The sequence below is a fragment of the Meriones unguiculatus genome, chromosome 14, assembly GCF_030254825.1.
Source record: "Meriones unguiculatus strain TT.TT164.6M chromosome 14, Bangor_MerUng_6.1, whole genome shotgun sequence".
NCBI lineage: Eukaryota > Metazoa > Chordata > Mammalia > Rodentia > Muridae > Meriones > Meriones unguiculatus.
In genome coordinates this window covers 66,713,437-66,735,148 of record NC_083361.1, presented here as the reverse complement: position 1 = coordinate 66,735,148, position 21,712 = coordinate 66,713,437, and the positions used below count along the sequence as shown (strand labels likewise).

At 45.3% G+C, this 21,712-nt stretch overlaps 1 protein-coding gene across 7 annotated transcripts in view; it reads left to right on the top strand.

Annotated features, from left to right (window-relative positions):
• The window catches only part of Ntrk3 (neurotrophic receptor tyrosine kinase 3), a 385,009-nt gene that overhangs the window by 52,118 nt on the left and 311,179 nt on the right, over positions 1 to 21,712 (top strand). For all 7 annotated transcript variants that reach the window (XM_060367388.1, XM_060367387.1, XM_060367392.1 and 4 more), the window contains 2 exons: positions 9,168 to 9,242; positions 9,914 to 9,985. In XM_060367388.1, the coding sequence (XP_060223371.1) occupies positions 9,168 to 9,242; positions 9,914 to 9,985 (147 nt within the window). The remainder of the gene's footprint in view (positions 1 to 9,167; positions 9,243 to 9,913; positions 9,986 to 21,712) is intronic.

Genomic DNA, 21,712 nt, shown 5'->3' with positions numbered 1-21,712 from the left:
AGCTAAGAGGAAGCTTCGTTTGAGCTGGAGATGAAGGAGTGTGAGTCATATCACATCACACTTTGTTGGCCTTCATGAAGTCTGAATTTTATCACAACTGCCAAGTACAGAAAATAAAGTCACTGGAGGTTTGTGTACTTTTTGTTTATGTTCAAATTTATCACGAGTTTCAAAATACTCATGCAGGCTTCTGTATGAGAGACAGATTTGCTCAGGCTGAGTGGAAGTGGTGGCCATATTTTGGAGGGAGTGTGTTCAGAAGGTGGACTTACCAATGGCTTAGACACTGAGAGGGTAGGAGTGGTGGAGTTTGATTTGTACAACTGAGTGGTGCTGATGCAACTTGCTGAGAGTGAGAAAGCTCAGAAGTAGAAAGCAAGGGCTGCTGTTGGATCTGATAAATCACAATGCGGGAATCTCCAGTAGGAAAGAGGTCTTGCTGGAGGCAGCCTTGAGGAGGTGACACCATATAGGTGGGTCTTACAGCCAAACACCTGGCTGAGATCATCTTGGCCATGAAGGGAATAGGTTAAAAGGGGAACCTCAGGGTGAGACCCAGCAGACACTGACAATGAGGGATCAGACAAAGTATGTAGGATTAACAAAGGAAGCTAAAAGGGAATGTCCAACATGAAGCAGCAACCTAGGAGCCTGTGCAGCCAACCATGCCAGAAACAGTGTGTTTCAAGAAAAAAAGAGTGGTTAACTAGGTAGAATGCTACCAAGAGATTGGGTAATGGGACAATGATAAAGAATCCGTTGGAGTCACCAGCATGGGAAGTGCTGGCAGCCTTCTCAATATGGTTCCTACAGAGCGGACAGAACAGAAATGAACTAAGTTGAAATGTGAGAGGGAGGTGAGGAAGGTCTCCGCCTATGAATGAATCTTTTCAAAATCTTTGCCACAATGAGGGGTCTGGGCATGAATCGGTGTTTTGAGCAAGGTAAGAGATCAAGGAGATTTTATTTTTAGGTGGGCTGTGATAGAAACTGATTTTCATACTGATGGAAAATCATTGGGGTGTGGGAGACAGAGAGAGGAGGAAGAAGAATAAGAGGCGTAGGAGGAGTTGTTCTTTGAAGGCAGAAGGTTGAAGGCAAAAGGGAAGAGACACATGAGGAGCCAGCCAGCTAAACATTTAAGTTATGCTGGGTCTTTGTGGGGTTCATTCACTTACTCATTCATTCGCTCTGATGTCTTGGTTTACGTGCTTGTACAACATGCTGCTGGTCATTGTCCTTGGAAAACTCTTGATTGGTGGCATTCATGGTCACATAGAAGGGACAATGGAACACATAGACTCAGGTGCCAAGGGCCATCTCTTCCTTGATTTATATAAATGAGTCCCTTTATGCTCCCCCCTTCTTAATAATGACCATGGACAGACATCAGACATGGCCTTGAGAAGGAGATGTGTAGATGGGTCTTTTATAGCTTCAGGGCTATCTTCTTTCTGCTTCTGGCTCCATATTGATTCCCATGATGCCTGCCATATCTAAGACATTCAGTTTATACTCTAAGCCACATCTTTCTTGGGGATCATCAAGGTACTGTGGGGTTAGACCTAAGCTCTGGAATATTCAAGGGATCAGGGATCACGGCTAGTCAGGTAACCATCATGGGGACCATCTTGTATAGAGGTAGGGTACCCTCCTTGGAGGCTGTCCAGGTATATATTTACCCTGTAGCAGCTGCCTCTATTTGAGATTCTGGAAGTAAGTGGAAAAACAAGACAGATCCAATTGCTGTTCTCATGCATTATGGTTCTAGTATAGATGACTTTATGACAAAAATGTAATAAAATAATCAAATAAGACTATTACACATGGCTATTAAGGCCACAAAGGACATAAACAGAGTTTGTGCTAGAGAAGAACTGGAGGAAAGATAGGGGGGCTGTTAGCAGAGAGGCACAGAGGGCTGGCTTCTCTGACCACGAGAGACCTTAGCAGAGACCTGGAGAAATTAAAGGAGTCAGGGAAGTTTTCTCTGTGGAAGATCCAGTTGGGAATACTTCTGGTTCATAGAAGGAACAGAAGCCAGGCCAGTGTGGCTGGATCTAACCCCGCAAGGAAATGTGTCCAGAGGAGGGGGCCTGCTGGCCAGTTCGTGCTGGGTCTTGTATGCCATACCATGATGCTTGAGACTGTTGTAACTGTAAAAGGAAGCAATGAAGGCGTTGATCCCTCTGGCATATAGACTGATGAAAGAAAAGAATGAAAATGGAAAGAGCTTGGAAGTGGTGGTTATTTGACATGATGATGATCGGCAAGATGGGGTCAATATCCCCCAGCATTCCAAATGACAGCAGTGGGAACAGAGAAGCAGGTAGATTGGGGAAGGGAGGGCAGGCAGGTCAAGGGTTAGGACAGAACAGTCTGGACTCCGAAGGGAACAGGTTGACTTGCAGGTAAAATCTTACCCTGGGAATTAGGTTTTTCTTGGTGGGGTGACAGAGGGCCTGTGTCCTTGATCTTTTCTTGTTAGGACACAACATCTTGGCATCCAAAGAGCACAGGTGTGCACACATGCTTTCCTTATTCCTGGCACAAGCTTTGGAACTGTTCAGGAAGCCAGCACAGATGCTGTCTCTCCCATCTGTTAGCCTTAGGATCTAAATGCTCTTTTCTGCGACTGAGGGAGGGTCCCACATGTGGGGCTGGCTTGCTGTGGTCCCTGGCACACATATGCTTGTAGGCTGATGTGCTAATGTCTTGGCTTGCTGGAGACACCATCTCAAGCCACCCCTTCCCTTGACCCCGAATGCCCCCAGCTCTCACGTCTGGTTCTCCTAGCATCTAATTCCCCAGTAGCAGTTGTTATGAGAAAGAGAGCTGGTGACTTGACTATTATGATCCTAGGCAGCTCTTCCCCAGACCCCTTGGGGCCTGTACTCCATGGAGCTGTTGTTCTGGAAGGTTTGTTTATAATGCTAAAGATAGCAGATAATTGAAAGCTAAGCTGCTTCTCTGGATCACTAGGCATAATATGCCTAGATAACAAATCAATTTTCTCATTGCCCCATAAGACTTCAAAGTTAAATAAATGCATGGCACATTGTATGTATGTAGGATGTGTCACACACACACACACACACACACACACACACACACACACAAACATATACACACATACACACATGATACTTACTCTTTGCTTCACTCCTGTATCTGAAGTTACCATACAAATAAATGGTGTTTTCTAGGAAGAACTCGAAGTCTGGAGATGGCCTGGAGAGAAGAGACTTGTATGTATCCCCAATTTTTGAAGTTATTTGCTTCTGTGTTAGAGGAATGGGATAGTTACATATGAAAAACAAAACAAAACAAAACAAAACAAAAACACCAAGAAACAACGATTCAACTACCTTTTCCAAGAATAGATACAATGAATGTAATGATGGTAAACACTTAGCTATTATCAGCTAGATATGGATTATGACTTCACTTCCTAGAAAACACCATTTATAGGGTAACTTCAGATATCCAGAAAGAGGAGTGAAGCAAATAATAAGTATCGTGTGTGTGTCTGTGGATTTTTCCAAATTCCTTGAGACCTTTCCAGATATATTTGCTCTTACTTAGCATACACTCCCCACCATTAGTAATGGCTCTTCTGATGATGCCCTGGCAGTATGCATTTACTCTTGAGTACAAACAGATTGCAGCTCTAACCCTTACACCATTAGCTCTCCATAAGGAAAGCGAGTACTGTGAGGCTTGAGTGTCTGGCCTGAGAGCATCCAGTTCCCAGCTCTAAGACTATTGCCTATCTGGGCCAGACTACCTCCATCCATCAGCCTTTAGCATGAGGCAGCAGAGGAGACTAGACACAGCATATTGGAAGGAAAGAGGCTGCTCCAGGGGACCCCACATCCTAATATCAAATAAGGAACTAGAAAAGTACTAACATGGCTATGCATCCAAGACAGAAATCTCAGGGAGGGGGAAGGGCTGTCTGAGGCAGGGAAATGAGTTCCACTGTCTACTTGAAGAAGCTTCTGAGGGCTTTGGGGTGAAAAAGCACAGCAGACATTGTTGCTGTGATACAGAGTTATCAGGAGAGTGTGACTCAAGCTCTGTGTGCTGTGTTTGGGAAGCCCGGGAGATATGGACTGCATTTTAGGGAGAGGGGAAATAGATGTAGCAAGGAACTTGACAATGCAAAGGTTTTAGATTTAAATTTAGTTGTCTGGGAAATATGGTTATGAAGAACAGCTCATTAATAGCTGTGTCAAGCCACATTGAAAAGAACAGCAATGTGACAGAAAGGGAGGGAGAAAAAAGGCTGGAAAAAGGGCAGTGAGGGTCTGACTGTGTCTGCAGGAAAGGGTGCGACCAAGTTCCACCCACCAACTTTCTGCCTCACCAAGTACCCAAGTTACAGGAAATTTTGGCTGGGGGAGGGTACCCTGACCCTCTTGTGGACTTCCTTGTATATTAGTTTTCTCTAGTTATATGGCATTGGATGTCTCCATGTTCTAGTATTTTTTTTTGGAGAGAGAAATACAGACATTAAATATTGGGATTATAAAGGAGACATGACATGTTTTTAATTAAAATATGGACCACACAGTTTGTACCAAGTGATTTTCAGATTCTTGGAGATTGCCAAGTCATTTCCATATTGGCTCAAGTGGAACAGAAAGAGGAAGAGAAAGCTATGGGACAAAGTAGCATCTATTTTTTCCCAGCAGAAAAGGGCTTTGTATCTTCAATTAATGCTTAGTTTATGCTTTGTCATATTCCAGGGTGGCGTATGAATCAGGAACCCTGCTCCTGGGTCTCTAGGATTCAGAGATGCTATTATGCATTGTAGAAAGGGACTGGTTTTCTACCTCTGTGGAGGAGGTGCATAGTGACCCTTTGAGTAGATCCCACACAAGCCATGTTCTGTGAGATCCATCTTGACTCCAGTGGGATTTCTGAGCTGCACAAATAAGCCCGGCCTGGCTCCAGGACTTTGCCATCCATTGTGCCACAGATGGGGTGAGGGCGAAGTCCTGGCAGAGTGGTGGTTTTGCAGTTTTGTGGAGAAGCAATGTGAAAGCTTAGGGGCAGGAGGTTGAGACGAATATGGGAAAAAGCTCTTGGCAGGTGGATCTCACCTATAACTTCTTCACACCCTTGATTTGAGAGGGTCCTGAGAGCCATGGCTTTTGATTTCTCTCCTAGACTTACTGGCGTAGGAGCAGGCTTTTTGTTTTGGGCCATAAACTCCCAGTGTTTGATGCAAAGCAGTCATTTTTCAAAAGTGATGTTTTAAGCCATGCGACTCTAGCCTCAATGACAACTTCAGCAGGTGCTTTATGTGATAAGGCAAAGGTCACTATCTCAGAGCCGGGGACCTCTGGGAAAGACACTTTTCTGCAGGTCTCTCCTGTGTGTCTCTGTCACCTATCCACTAGACATTAGTGTTATTTTTTTTCCCCAGTTGTGACAATCAAAACTGTCTGCAGATAGGGCCGACTGTCCCCTGGGAGACAAAATTGCCTCCTCTTGAGAATGTTGCTGTTAGCATCCTAACGTGGAGCCAATTGATTTAAGGTAAGGGAGAGAACCCAGGTACAGCTCTTTGGTATCTCTCTACCCTCTCCCCCTTGTCCCTGACTGGAGCAGGGATGCAAGGTGGCAGCAGGGTTCCAAGATGGAGGCAGGGTTCTGGGTTCGTATGGGCCAGATTGCCGTGCATTTTATCATCTTCCCATCACCGCTCTGAACTCTCTTTCCTCCTAACCCCACAGCAGGCTTTGGGAGATATCTGCAGGGAGAACCAGCCTAGCTCCTGTCACTCATCCCCTAAGGGTTCATTTAAGGCCCAGCCTTCCTTTAAAAAATGTGTACTTACTGAACTGGAGTACCCAGAAAAAGCACCGGACACGAAGAACCCTATGTACTGGCACTAGGTTCTGCCTCCCCCATTTGGCATTAACAAAAACCATGCCAATTGTACTCTCTTACCTCATCCTATTCATTTATTATGCTTTGTAGAGCCAGCCTTTCCCACTGAAACTTGTAGCCTTCTAATAGCAGCCAGGAGAGTTACCATAAGTGACCTCTCTTGTTTGGTACCAAGCAGTGAGTCATGGAAGAGTTGGCAGGCGCCAGCCACCATCATTTGCAAATGTCAAGGCTGCACCTTTCCTGGCATGCTCCTCTTTTGCCCTGCTTTCACCCACCATGGGGATTCTCTTTCTTTTAAAAAAAAATCAGTTTATTTAAATATACATTTGTTTTTGCTGCTGCTGCTGTTGCTTGTATCTTGTTGTTAGTGTGTGTGTTTGTGTGTGTGCACGCATGTGCCTATAAAGATAACCTACCAGAGTTAGTTTCCACCCTTCATCTTGTGTATTTCTAGAGATGAAATTCAGGTTGACAGACCAATGGCAAATGTCCTTTACCTGGTGATTCGGAAGTGCTTTCTTGAAGTTGTTTTCCTGAAAGTCATGAATGACAGGTTTCCTGTCCTTCTACCCGCCTGCCATGATGGCTCATTAATATCAATGATGACCCTACTCTTTTACTATTTCTTAAAAAAATAAAAAATAAACTATGGCCAAGAAATGACAACTTCTAACAGAAGTACGGTGCCATCTGTCCTCAAAAAACACAGAAAGGCTTCTCTTCTTATGAGGCGGGCATTTCATCATTCCCATTTTACAGCTGAGAAAAGGGAGGCACCGGCAGGTGAAGTGGCATGGGCAGACTGTTATTGGTGGAGTGCTCCTGGATTAGTATTCTCTCGGCAGCCTTGCTCTAGGCAGGGGTTGGCAACCTTTTTACCGTAGGAGAGTAAATCCAGTCCCTGTGGGCCATATGGTCTCTGCAACAAGGATTCAACTTTAAAACTTGAAAGTAGCTGTAGGAGGCAGTGAACAGATACGACACAGCAGTATAGATTATATCTAATTCTTACAGGTCACAAAGTATGTTTGTTTTTACTTTGATGTTTGAAAACAAACATGAAAATGAATCTTAGTTTTTGAAGCTATACAAATACAAACAGTTGGCTGGATCTGGCCCCAACCTGTAGTTTTCCAACCACTGTTCCCGAGCCCTGACCTCTAACCATTGAGCAATGGGGCTGCAACACTGCTGTTCCCTGGCTGAGGAGCGCTCAGGCGTAACAAGGATGCCAGAGCTGTCATCTAATTTACTGGAGGTCTCCACCCTGCTGCTTCCTTCACTTGCCACTTCTTAGAGTGTGTGGGAGTCTAGAAAGGGTCCATTTTGTAAGCACAGATCATAAAGGCTGAAGTGACTAAAGTTTCAGAATGCAATGACTGGCGTCTCTCCAATCATCGAGACACATTTGTGGAATGCTAATAGGGGCTAAGAAAAGTGATTTCATTTATTTAAGCAATTTGATTGATAGCTACTTGTTGGGAACAGGTCCATGTAGAAAGCTGGGCTCCTGTGAACGAAGAACATGCTGTATAAACACTGTGATCTCCTTGGTATTTGACATGGCCCATGGCCCAGGAATAGACGCTAGAGGGGCTTAGTGGCACAGGTGGTCTTAGCTCTCTTGGCTTTCCTTTGCTTCTGAAATGTTGTCAGTGTTCCTACCTCGGTGAGACCAGGGCATGAAAACTGCCTTGAAACCATGAGGCTTCCAGAGAGAAGGCATTAGAGTTAGAGGCCAGTGCCAACCTGGCCACCTGGTCAATGTCCCCAACAAATGCTAGTGTTTCTGGCTTCTCCATAGGGGCTCTGGGAGAATGTGTTTCAAAATGGGCTCTTGGCATACCTTGTCACTCTGTGGCTCTGAAATGCTGCCAGGCATCCTGGCAGCCACAGCCACGCTGCCTTTTTGGCTCTAGTTGGACCGGGTGGCAGATGGCAGAACCATTGGTGTGGTCGGGCAAGGGAGGAGCTGTCTGGGGAAAAGTGGTCACTTTCCTGACCAGAGTGTGCCTCAAGTAGCTGTGCTCTTTACTAAAATGGTACTGAACCTTTTACATATTGTACTCTGGATACTTGGATATTCAGGTTCCAAGAGGGCTGGGGTGGATTTCTTCGAATCTTCTGGTATCCCGTTGAAGGCTGTCTTTCATACCATGAAAAGGTCTTGGTAATCAGTAAGGCAATGTTTTTTTTGACCTGGACACTCCAAAAGCCATAATGAAGGAATGTATGTTTCTTGTCAGTGTCCAGGAACTAACAAAAATTAGACACATACTCATGATAAGTCTTCTCATCATAAAAGCAGCCTTGAGTTTCTTTGCTTTGAGTTGGAGTTTGTGCACTGGGCCAGTTAACACTGGTTTGTGTCTGTTGATAAAGAGCTTCAATTAACAGTGCCTTTTGTCTCTGATTAGTCTGAGAATATGAATTAATTATTACTTAATAAATGTAGTCTTCTTGCTAGACACAACCCTCTTTAAAATGGAGGTCTCCGGAGGGAAATCTCTAGAAAGATAGCTTTGTGATGGCAGGAGGAGGAACTGCTGTGGTAGGGTATCTCTCCTTCACTAAGAGACGAGGGACTCAGATCGGTTAAAGTGCTTGCTTAATCTGCACTCCAGTCTCAGAGATCAGACTTGAGCTTGGCTTCCAGAGTTCTCACGTCACACTGTTTTACCTCTGTGGTGCCTGAGTCCTACAGTGCCCCTTCTCTGGAGTCACTTTTTTGTCCATCCTAATCCATTGGTTTCCTTGAGCTCCAAATGGAATGCCCTGTGGCCATGCAGATGGAGTGGTCGTCTGTGCCCTGCTGGGTACATACATCACATTTCTCCTTATCTTAGTTGCCTAGAAGTCATGCCTTCAGGCAAGCCACACCCTACTTCCTAAACCAAGTCATTTATATTGTATTTCTGTGCAGGCGTTAAGAAAGTAAAAGTTCTAAAAGGAGCCTGATGTTAGAAGAATCCCGAATAGGAACAAGAAGGAAGTAAATTGAGTGAGAAATTTGAGGAATGGGTTTGAACTGCTCTGGAGCTAGGGAGACATGCTGAACACTCCATCCGCTGGCTCCACACTTAGAAGCCGTGGGTCCGTCACGCAACAAACCCCACCATCCAGAGGGAGAAAGTGAACTCAGAGTTAATTGGTGATTTGTCAGAAGTCATGGCTCATGCTCCAGGCTTCAAGCTCGAGTCTGACTGTAAAGCTGGCACTCCACCCCTGCCTGTAGTGACCTGACCTTTCCTGTCTTCCTGCAGACACATAGAGAACTGGCGAGGCCTGCACACACTCAACGCTGTGGACATGGAGCTCTACACGGGACTCCAGAAGCTGTGAGTACACCGGTGTGGCTTGTTAAGGAACAGCTGGGATACTGCCTGTCATCTGTTTTGCCAAAGTAGCAGCAATGGCAAGTTGGCCACCTTAGGGTTTCTTCTCATGAATCCTCTTTGGGGAAGATTGGCGCCACCCATTTAGGGGTTGTTGGGAGCCACCTTGGTCCAAAGAGGTCATCTTGGATTGTGTTCTTTCGTCAACCCTGTGCTTGGCACAACCCTACATAGTCTATCCCCAGTCTTAGTCACTACTACAGTGGACTTCAGTTTTTTAAACATGGGGGACCAGGAGTAAGGGGAAGGAGGAGGAAGAGAAGATAAAGGAGAAGAAGGAGGAGGAGGAAAGATGAGGAGAGGAGGAAGAGGAGGAGGAGGAAAAGAGGAGAAGGAGGAGGCGGAAGAGAAAGCACAAAAAGATTGAAGTTCCCTTGTCTCTGGAGCACCAGGAGCCCTGACTCTCAATTGCTGGTCTGAATGGGAAATGACTACTCGTATCCCACTCTTATCTTAGTTCTCCAAAGGAATTGGGCTCATGTCTCTCATGGAGGCTACAGTTAGCCATTTAGGGTGACTAGTGATGAAGAGAACTACACCCCACTCACAGAGTTTGCTTTCCTTCTGGCTGTAATCGCTGGAGTTCTGCTAACTGTCTTTTCCTCTTTGCTTAGGACCATCAAGAATTCTGGACTTCGGAACATTCAGCCCAGAGCCTTTGCCAAGAATCCCCACTTGCGCTATATGTGAGTAGAACTGGACTTTGGGAGAGGCTGAGGGGGTGCTTGCTGGGAGAAAATCCTGGACAGTGAAGCTGACTTTGATATTTGCTGTCCTTGGCCAAAGCCTTTAACCTCCCTAGGCCTCCAGTTTTACTTCCTTATAACAAGCATTTGGGATTTGGTAATCTCAAAGGTTTTCAGTAGATGGAAGCCAGGGCTGAGTGGGAGAGTCTCCTAGCTCCCGAGTTTGTACATTTTTCATAATGAAATTTTGAATTTTATGGGAATGTAAATGACATAGCTTAATGTGGACGTGACTCTACTAAGAGTATGTGTAGGATGGTAGGTACGTGTATATCTTGATGATGGGATAACAGGAAGAAGAGCTTAGGTTCAATCAGAAGAACTTGAAGAAGTAGAAACATCTGCATAAGATCACAGGCCTTGATTTGGGATAAGACAGAGGAGACATGGTCCCAGGTATCTGTGTACTTGATCATCCTTCACTCTATATCTCGGCCCTCGCCATGCCTGGCTAGTGAAATGGCTTCTCCTGGCAGTGGCTCTGGTTAGACCTTGAAGGAGTAGAATCATCCAGGCTGATGTTTCGTCTTCAAGTCTAGTTCTGGTAGGCAGTCTGTGGGATTTGGAGGGAGGAAAGTTACTTCTTCCGAAGCAAGGGAATATAAAGAGAGCCCAGAAAGTGCCCAGGGGCAAGCCGACCGGCACACTGGCACATGGGGTATATCTCTCGTCTGGGTCAGCTCTTTCTCAAGAATAGCCATGTGGCCATTGAGGGGGTGTGTCCGCAAAGAGCAGAGTCTGTTCATGAACCGGATGGCACAGTACCTGCTACAAATGGGGGAGGGAACAGAGGACCTACCGGCAGGTTGACTAATCTTGCTTTTGGCCACTGTCAGTTGGCACTTGATAATAGGAGGGAGCTTGCTGGCTAGAAATTTATTTAAAAAGCAGAGCTTCTAAGAGATACAGTGAAAAAGTAGAGAACAGAGGATGTGGGGTCACAAGAGATCCTGAAGAATTATTGTTGGGGAGTAATTTTTTTTTTTTTTCATAGAAAAGAAACTATACTCTCAGGTCTGTGTGTTTTCCCAAGCACAGGGTGAAATAGCTACTTATCTCTTTCAGCTACCTGTTTTGTGTTGAACTTTCTTTCTTCCCTCTAGAAATAGCAAGCTCCCTGGCCATTGCTTGGGACCATAGGTACTAACAACTGGGGGTGTGTGTGTGGGGGGGAACCAAGACCTCCCTTTTAACTAATTCACTCTTGCCCTCTTGCCCTGTTCTAAACCCCATGGCATGATTCTCTTGATGTGTGTGTTCTTCACAGCCGGTATAGCTGCAACTAGAGATGAGCCTTCGACCAGATGTTCCAGGTGTTTATTTTATTGGGGATTTGAGTTTCATTGTAAAAGTTCCCAAGGGAAAGTGCTTTTGATATCCAAGAGGTCTCCTTTTTCACAACATACAGAGGTCATGAAACCACATGTCTGTAGCAGATCAGGTGGGGAGGGTTGGGCTGGGGAGCCACATGACAGCCCCAGCTGACTGCTGTGAGGTGAGGTGCAGCCAATACCACTAGACTTGATCTTGTCAAGATGAGGTGGGGCGCCAGCACCCACTCAAAGGGCTCTGTGAGACACAGTGGGGGCTCCAGAGGATCTTGAAGGTTACAGACAGCAGACAGCAGAGACCAGAGGGCAAGGCACACAGTCTGGCTCATGCCTGGGCTTTATGAGCAAACCCTGTCCATTTATGAAGACACACCCCAAATCCCTTCTGAGTGAATTTCCTGGCAGCTTTGGGACATTTTCTCCAGGTTTTGCTGCTCTCTCACAGCATCTTCTATTTCTGTCATCTAAATGCATTTACAAGTCTTCAGGCCCCAGCTGAGCAATCACAAGGCGATCACTTACTCCAACACTAATTGCCAAGCCCTGGCTTGGTGGCTATTTCTCTCTTCTTCTTTTTCTTTTTAAAAGGGAAATGGCTGAGAACATTTTTCTGCCCCCCTCTGTTCAGAAGAAGAAGCAAGGATGATATTCTTGCCCAAGTTAATCTCAATCATCTGAGTGGGACAACTGTCCCTCATCCCTGAAGCTGTCCCCGACACTAGTTGTAATTCTTCCCATACATCAGAAAATGAGCCCATGATGTCAAGGTCAAGTTTTGGCAGCAAATATGTCCAGAAATCAGAACTCTGGGTTTCCTTCATCGTCTATGAGTAAATGACTATCTCCTATTGACTGCTTCAATTTCTCTCTTTTGCTGGAAGCAGAATGAAAGTGAGATATTGGTGAATGCACATCCAGGAAAGACTTTTCTGAGAGACTGGGTGTTTTTAAAACCCTCTTGTTTAGATCTAGGATCCCCAAGAAAAAGGACTTTTCAACCCAATAATAAGAATATCTCCATGCTAAACTATAAAGTAAACATAAAGGCAATGTCTGTTCTAGGCAAAGACTACATGACCAATGCCCTGTATGGCTCTTAGCCCAGAAAGTAGAGTTCAGAAATGATGTTTCCTGATGTGACGTGATCTGTTGCTGTTGTTGTTGCTGCTGGTGACAGAGCCCAAGGGTAGAGAAAAGATGACCCAGTGGCTTCCCTCATCTCTCTTTATCCTGGAACAGCTGGATTTCTGTTCCACAAACACATTCCATCCCCACCATGCCTATAATATACCTACTGTCTGCTTCTCTAGAACCCATGTAAAAGAGCCAGATGTGGTTTTGTCATCCTGGCACTCGACAGGCAGGATCCATTGTGTTCCCTGGCCAGCCAGTCCAGCTAGATCAGCCGCCCCAGGCCAGTGAGAGAACCCATCTTAGAAAAACAACAGAAACAGTTTCTGAGGAATGACATCTGGAGTTGGCTTCTGGCCCCAGGCCAGTGAGAGAACCCATCTTAGAAAAACAACAGAAACAGTTTCTGAGGAATGACATCTGGAGTTGGCTTCTGGCCTTCACATACACACATGTGTGTGAACCCTACATATATGAACAATACACACAGAAGCACACATATCTTTCAGTCTCTTTCACACACAGACATACACACTAATACTCATTAAGAATTTACTGTGAGTGCTTTTGCAGATATAGGCTCACTTCACTTTGAATCTCTCTATGTAATAGCTCCTTTGTTCCCATTCTGTAGATGAGTACACTGAGGTCTACAAGCAGTGGTAGATTTCTTCTAAGGTCAGACTGTAAGCTAGTGAAGTAGTCAGGCTGAGGGCTCCAATCCCTCCGACTCTGAAGTCTGTGTATTTTCTTCCATCCCTGGAGTATTTCTTCTCTCTGGTTCTCTCAGCAAGTGTTTCTTATAGGAGAGATGTGGGATCTTTAAAGTTTTATTAGAAAGCTGCATTTTCTCCCTGGAGATTTAGCACTATCCAGCCTCAAAGATTTCGGTTGAGAAAGCTGTTTAGTTTCTTTCCCTATTCAGGTCAGATCCTGTACCAACAGTTGCATTACTAACTGAATATCTTTATTGTGAAAGATTTCATAGCATTAGCCTATGGCCTACTTATTTCCAAGAATATATAACGTAAGAGTCCAGCAAGTCAAAAGACTATTTAATCTCTTGGAGTTGGTTGTAGAGGGATCTCTCTCATGTTCACTTGTGGGTTCTTTTCTACAAAGCTGAGGATGACAGTCTATCCCCCACACTGCTCACAAGCAGACATCTGCTTGATCTGTTCAGCTGAGAATGCTGGCTGCCTGCTGCCGGGTATGAGGAAGAGCTAAGGTGGGAATGCCTTGATTTGGGCACAACTGTGACAATGATATTACGTTTTCAAGGAGAGAAGGTCAGCAGCGCTTAGGTGGATAGGGATCAAGAAAATGGCTGGAGGCCCCACCTCCTCTTGGATACTGGCTGGACAGTATGCAATTCATTTCTCCTGAGGGAACAGGGATGAAAACATGGTGAGGCTGATTTATTATGTATTACGAATCACTAGAGGTTGAAATAGTCTGATTCTGGATTCCAAGCTGATGTGCTGATATTTTAATACTAAATGCTTACCTCCCTGTCTTCGCCTACCTCTGCACTGAGACTGTTTCTCAGAGGGTTTAGTGTCTGGCATACGTGTCCCCTTGCTGCCCCTATTCAAGTGGCCTTCCTTCCCTGTTCTATGTTGAGGACACAGACATTGGGTTCGCTAGTTTACTGATAGTAATAGACTGAGGGCCTCGGAGAGTCAAGTCCGAGATTTTTGCTTGCTGCTGTTGACCTTAGGGGAAGCTAATGAGCTTCTGAGAGTTTGGAAGGAGGTTTAAAAGCCCTTCCTCCTTAGGGTTGTTCTGAACCTTCAGTAAGACAACAGTGTGCAAAGAGCTTAACTAAATGCATTAGGAAGGGCTCAGGGTGCCCTCCCTGCTCACTGGTATCCAGTTTCAGAGATCACAGATAGTTAACCTGGAAGAGTTGCTAGAACTAATTCTCAAATTCAGTGTTCCACACCCCTATGTGGGTGGCTAAATCGTATAGCAAGCTTAACTTTGCCAAAGTGGGATTCCTGCTTTGTTTGGTTTGGTTTTGAGACAGGATCTCACTGTACTGCTCAGGCTGGCCCCAAACCCAATGTTCTCTAGCCTGGGCCTTCTAAAAGTTGGAAGGACATGCCTATTCTATCACAGCCAGCCTGCCTCTGCTTTTCACAGTTATATTTTCCTCTCAGTAAGTATGTAAGGATGATTTCTTGGTATGTTTGTTTGTATTTTGAGACAAGGCATCTTGTAGCCCAAACTGGCCTTGAACTCACTAGCTAGCTGAAGCTGTTTCTTCACTCTCAATACCCCTATCTCCCGAGAATAGGACCTTAGGTATGAACCCTCAGACCTGGCTCAGAGTGATGTTTTAAGCACGTAAATTCAACAGTGCCATTCTTCTGCCTAAAATTCCCCCAATTACTTCCTGCTTTAGTTATAGTAAAGGTCCAAGCCCATCACTGTGGCCTCAGGATTCAAGTCATGGCTTCTCTCTCTGTCTAATTTCCATGTGCTTTCTTTGCTGTAGCCTTGAGCCTTCTCTCACTTCCTAGACATGGCAGGCTCACTGCCCACCTTGGGAGTTTTTGTATCTGCTGACCCATCTGACCTGGAGAAATTTCCCAGGCTAGATGTCTGGGTCTAAGACCTGCCTACCACCTACAATATTTTCTCTGATATTGCTTGCTTTCTCAAGCTTTTTCTGACCACTCAAATATAGTGGCCTTTCTGCTCTTTACAAACCTATCACTTTTTATTATATCATGTGGCTGAATCATTTCCTTGGAATTTTTTTTTTTTTTTTTGGTCTACTGACTGTTTGAAAAATAAGCAATTAGTTATTTGTGTAAAAGTTCATTCTAGATGTCCTCTACTGGAAAGTAAATTTCTGCGGGATGGAGAGTTTGTATTATTCACTGCTCTATACTCAGTACCTTGGAAAAGGTGAATGATTGCCCTCTGGATGAGAAGATGTCTTGATTGATGATTCTCACCAAGACCTTCATGTGTAAGAGCAGGGGTAGGGCAAAGACTACACTTAGTGTGACATCCTTTTCTTGACATTACCCTACCAACTTTCCTTGGATCCTATCCAGCCAGAGTGCCCCTGTGTGGCAAGAACCACTGCATCTAATTGGAAAATAAGGATATATGTGAATTACTGCCATTCTAAGAATGTGGGGAGTAATTCAATAAATAAACCTGCTTAAGGTGTTTGAAGTCTTGGGTTTTGATGCCCAGCATTACAAATGAAACACAGCATACTGCACCAAACCAACAAAATCCAGAATGAACAAAAACGAACCCTTACAGAGTCATAGCCAACAGCACCCCTCTGCAATGCTGGAAAGCACAAAAGCTGGAGAGCAGTGTATCTCGGAGCTTTCTTAGCTCTGCCTGCTCAGAACTTCCACAAAATCTCCTGTGTGAGTTACTGCCTCTCACTAAATGTCATCACTAGTGGGATGGTGTTGATGAGCAGGTAGAAGCATATGTTTTTGAGATGTCTTGACTGACGTTGGGCTCTGGTTCTGTCGTATATATTTGAGTATTCCAGGAAAGTGACTTCACCATCCTGCATATCTGTGCCTTATCTTCTCATTTGGAAAATGGAGATAATGTGCTTATTATTAGCAAGATAAAACATGTAAACCCTTATTAAGCATTGAGGAGACTGTCTGGCCCAGTATAAATGAGTTTCAATTTTTCTTTTTTTGATTGACAGTGTGATGGTCATTCTCTTGTTCTGTGACTTAATAAATATGTAGTGAAGCAAGATTTAAGAGACCTTTGTATCCCCTCAAAGTGCTGCATGCTGAAGACAATTAATCAACATACAGGATGTGGTTCCTGTTCTTAAAATTTACCATCTCAGGGACTCTGATGAAGTGGCACCTACTTTTATTTTAACCTTTAAAGAGACCGATTAAAACTATAGATTTTTACCCCAATATAGGGAGATTGAGGGCATAGCTTAGTGACAGTTTGCCCAGTTTGTAAATGACCTGTGTTCAATCCCTGACTTTACCAAAATAATGTAAATATTTGTCCTCAGAGATACGATCTCTCCACACATATATAGACAGTTTTCCAGAAAATTTCAGAGCTATTCAGACTTCTTTTCTGCACGAGTTAAGAACTCCTTCGGAGGGTGTTCCAGAGAGAGGTACACAGTTGAGTCATTTAAAAAATACCATTTCTGTCAGATGTGATAGCATACCTCTGTAATCTTAGTACTTGGGAAGTAGAGGCAGGATGATCAAGAGGGAAAACATTTGTCAAGCAAAAAGTAGAGTTTAGATCTCCAGAATCCATGGGCATGCCTGATGGGTGCTATGGCTAGCCTGTATCTCTAGTTTCAGAAGGTGGAGACAAGAGAACCCCAGAGAAAGTGAGTGAGACTTGCATTTTTTTGAGCTCTAGGTGTGATTAAGAGACCCTCTCTCAAACAATAATGTGGAACAGTGATTGAGAAATATTTCTGATATCAACCTCCAGCCTCCACATGCATGCACACACACATATATGTATACCAGTACACACATGTATGCCTACATACATATGAGCACACCCACCACCCATCCCCCCCCACACGTATGCACACACACACATGCAGGTATGCACACACACACATTTTGTACTCTTTCTTGGCAGAAGCTTCAAGAATTTGCAGCGAGGCCTATATTCTCTCTTTCTCTCTCTCTCTCTCTCTTTTTTACTCTACTATGGAGTGGAATGTAGTGATGCTCCAGATGGAGGCTGCTCCATTAGCCCGAATCTTGCTGGGAAGAAGATGGGATTATACCACAGCTGACCTTCCCTGGACATGTAGTAAGAGAGAAAAAAAATAAGCTTTTGTTGTGGTCACTAGAAGATGAAAAAGAGGAGCCATAAATGACAGTAGTTGTACTCTGCACATGAAGCAGATGGGCCACCAGGAGCCTACCACACTCTTCGTGCCTTGTTGCTACCTGTTTTCCTTCACCATGCCAGGAAGGGTCTCAGAAGACCACTGGGTGGGGCTCTCTTATAGGGCTAGCTTTGAGCCTTCTAACATTTAAATATACAAACTGGCATGTAAGGAGCAGGCTACGACGGTCCTGCAACTTTTGACATGCTGCACAGGCAGCTGTCATTCTCTGGGTCTTCCCACATGAGGTACTGGAGGGCTATGGGAACTTCAGGGGTTGTTGGTCAGAGATGGTCCCGGTGGCCTGGGTGCTGGTGGAGTTGGGCTTCAGAAGGGCTGTACGTGTGGGTAAAAAGCCTGCTTAGGACACAGTTGCTGCCACCGTGTGTATATGCACAGCTATATCCGCTTAGACTCCCTCCTAGAGCTGTTTGGTCTCGTGTTTCTGCTTCTGGGCTGTTGTGTCTGGCCATCAGATAAACAGAATGAGCTGCCAGTGGAACAGGACTTGAAAATACAGCCATTTGCCCATGGAGTAGGAATTGCACGGATTCACTGATTTGGGAAGATTAAACCAGGGCCATAGGTAGTGGTGTATCTGAGTGGTGGCCTGGAGAGGAGCCAAGTGTGGGGAGGGGGCTCATGAGGATGGCTGTCAGTGTGTAAGAGGTATTGTTTGGACGTAGTGGTTCTGGGCAACTAGGCCTCACACACCCTCTTGTCTCTCTCCACTGTACAGTGATCTTGGATAAGCTGCTTAGGCCTATTAAGCCTGTTTCCACACCTCTAAATCAAGGCACTATTTAAATGACCCAGTCTTGACCTTAGCATTTTGTGAAATTCTACTTAGAAGAAAGGTCTAAGCTGGGACACAGCTGAGACCACAGGGGGACAAGGCTGGAGGAAAGCTATTGTCAGTTTATTTTGGCCCTACCTGCTGCCTTCTCCCCACCTGTCTTGTCCCTCTGGAGGGTCAGGCATTCCAATCCAATGACTTCCAAGGACACGGCTTCTGGGAACCCTGCCGTATGCTAAGCCAAATGCACTTTTATATGTTATTCTGTGCTCATAATAGTAAGTATATGCAATCACCCTCCCCATTTTACTCATGGCCATTTGAAGCACAGAGAGTGTAGGCAGCTTGCCTAATTCCACAGCTACCAAATGGAAGAGCCAGAAGCCAACCACAGGTAACTTGTTTCTGGGGCTCTAAAGTTCGTCCTTACAATAACCCCATTCCAGCCTCTGTTCAGCCCTGGCTGTTGATGAGGGACGGTCCATGAGAGACCACCATACGAGCATCTGCAGCCAATTCCTGCTTCCTGCCTGGTCACTGACAGGGTGTGGGTGAGTGGGCAGTGCCTCTTAGCTAGATAGCTGGCATTCTGAGGGTCATTAGCAGTTATTTTGTAGGTGGATTCTCAACAAGAAAAAAAAAAAAAAAGACTCTCAATGATCAACTGAATGAACATGAGCTGTTTTGTGCCATGTGGTTGCAAGAGCCCCAGGCTTCCAGCCACCCATTTTCAGGGCTCATTTCTCCCTCACCTTCCTTGGACCCTGCCTCAGGCAGGCCCATGTCTGTGTGTGCTCATTCCACTGAAGTGTGTGTGGTGGGAGATGGGAAAGAAGAATGCTGATGGCATGGCTCCAGCATCCTGTGACTTCACGCCTACGTGTTCAGCTTGGGCAGCTGCCTCCTCCCACTGCAGTGGAACTGTATGACCCCTGGCGATGGGTGGGGGGTCCCTTCATTTATCCTACAGTCCAGCCCCTGTGACATTTGATGGCACAGAGCACATCTTTTCTTGTTCCTCTTACACAAATCGTCTTATTGAACCCCAGATGAATTTGTGCTACAGAATTCACCAAATTGCAGCTTCCCAACTTGACTTTCTCAGCCACTATACATTTATCTGCTGCCTGCAAAGGCAGCCAATTCCCAGTCCACTGACACCATTAGTTGACTGGGCAATTGCCTCTCCTGGGGCCTTGTGTAGAAATTATTCCCAACTCCCTAGTGAGGCATGTGGCAAGCTTCTTCAATTGATTTTCTCTTTTCACATCCATTTGTGTCTCTCCTCCAGTCTCCTGTGGTCCTGGATACTCATGTCCTCCATGGCAATTTCTCTCTGTTTACTGTTTTCATGGTCAGCATTCTGATCCGCTTAGGGCAGGACCATTGTGACCCAGATAATGCGGCCGTGGACTGCTCTCGCTGGCCCCCTGCATGCTTATGGCATCTTTCCCACAGCCCTCTTAGAAGGAAAGTCCTAAAGTCACCTTAGACTCCCTTCTTCCTGATTCCAAGCTTCTCGGGTCCCAGAATCCCCTGAACCAAACCGTTAAGACTTTTATTGTCAACTTTTAATGTTGAAATATTCAGTTTATTGCTGAGTAAACATTCTGGCCTTTGGCCCACACGGTTCCAAGCCTTGGGGGTTTTACGGTGTGTTCACAGTTTCCAGTCTTGATTATTCTCAGTAGATTTTCTTTTCTTTTTTTTCCCCTCCCCTAAGGCTTCATTACTTCCCATTTGTCCACATCTCTTTTGTCCATTTCTCTTGTTAAGGACAGATTTAGAAAATGAGTTTAGTCCTTTGGCTGTTTTAGAGTCATCATTAATTTCAGTCCTGCTTCATTCTTTAGCAAGCTGGAGTCTCATGTCTCCTCCCTTGTTTCTTGTTGATGAATTTGCAAAATCCTCCTTGCTTCCCAGGTTAACCCCTTTTTCTCTGAGGGATTGTCTTAGTTCTGCAGATCTTTTGCCTTTTCTGGGAGGTCTTACTGATCCAGCTGTTGTGACTGTCCTGAGCCTGAAGGGCACCAAGTCTCCCAGAGGGATAAGCCTTGCACTGGCCTGAGGCTGACTTCATCTCTGGTTGTGGATGGGCCCCCTCAACAACTCTGAAACCCTTCTAAGAGGCCCAGCCCAGGCCCCAAGAAAACCTGCAGAAAGGCTGGTCTCTGCATCGGTGGCAAGTATCCCCAGTGACAAGGAGTGAGTCTCCTTAAATCACACTTCCTCAGTGTTAGAGAATATCTCAAGAATGAACCAGAGTGACTGGAAAATAGGAAAACGAATGAGGTTGGGAGCCTTGATTTAGCCATGACACCTCTTTCCTCTTGTCATCCTGTCTAAAGAACAAAGTCCTAGGATTTTTCCTTCAACACTAGGGAATAATTACGATAGATGGAGGTTATTAATACTAGCCGCAAGACACACTTTCCTGTGGCTGCACAGAGTAAGTGGCACATTCTGCACCCCGAAACTGTTTCAGAAGTTCAATCCTTGGTAAGCTCTAACAACCCCAAGCTGTAAGTAAGCACCTGGCTTTGTGGATTTTCTGGGATTCTCACGTGTGTGTGTGTGTGTGTGTGTGTGTGTGTGTGTGTAAGAGAGAGAAGAGAGAGCGAGCAGTTGAGTGGGTGGCAAAGTAGAGATTCATAGCGGGGGTATGGTTGGAGCCAGGCATGTACTCTGCAGGTCTTCTGGAAAGTTTCCAGCACATCCGTCCTTGGTAGTTCTTAAGAGTTGGTGCAGCTGCTGTCACAGGGAGAGTTGCATCCGTGTGTCATTGTCACCCTAAGTGAGGGACTTGAGAAGAGTGGGAGGTAATGACCCCGAGCTGGTGTAGAGCATGATTGGTCACTAAGCATCCACTCCTGCCTGCTGAAGTTCTTTTGTATCGTACAGATGTTTCTCCTTACTCTGGTCATCACTCCACCTCCAAGATTACAGCCCTGCTTCTTGACCATGGCCTTTTCTGTGATTTGTCCACTTCTCGGGATAACACTAATCAGATTTGTCAGCCTATAGAGTCTGAGGTGGCGGAATTCCTCAGAGGATCTGGGATTCCAGGAACCGTTTAAGGACACTTGCCTCTCTCTATGTTTTGGTAGAAGGCATCTGCTTTGTTTGTGCTGTGGATGTTACTGAAAGTTGAGGTTAGATGGGTGAGTTACTTGTTGTGTGTCAAAAATTCCAGAATGACAGGGCCCTAGGAGTCCTTGGGAATTTTTACAGTGGGCCTCTTGGGAGCTAAAATCCAGAATCCAAATCCCAAGTCATGGACATCCAGTCCTTCCAATGCCTTTCATGCCCTCGTTGATGGTTGCCATATTGTCATGGGGAATGAAGGAGTGTAGACCTGTTCTGTAAAGAGTAAACAGGTGGCCTCTTTCTCTTCAAATCTCATCTGTTAAATGGGTCTCATCCTGTGAGGAATTCAGCCTCCCGAGGGTCATTGTGAAGATGGAGTGAGCAGTGATGGGAAAGGATTTTGAGAGGTACCCAAGAGGATATCTTATGGGGTCTCATGC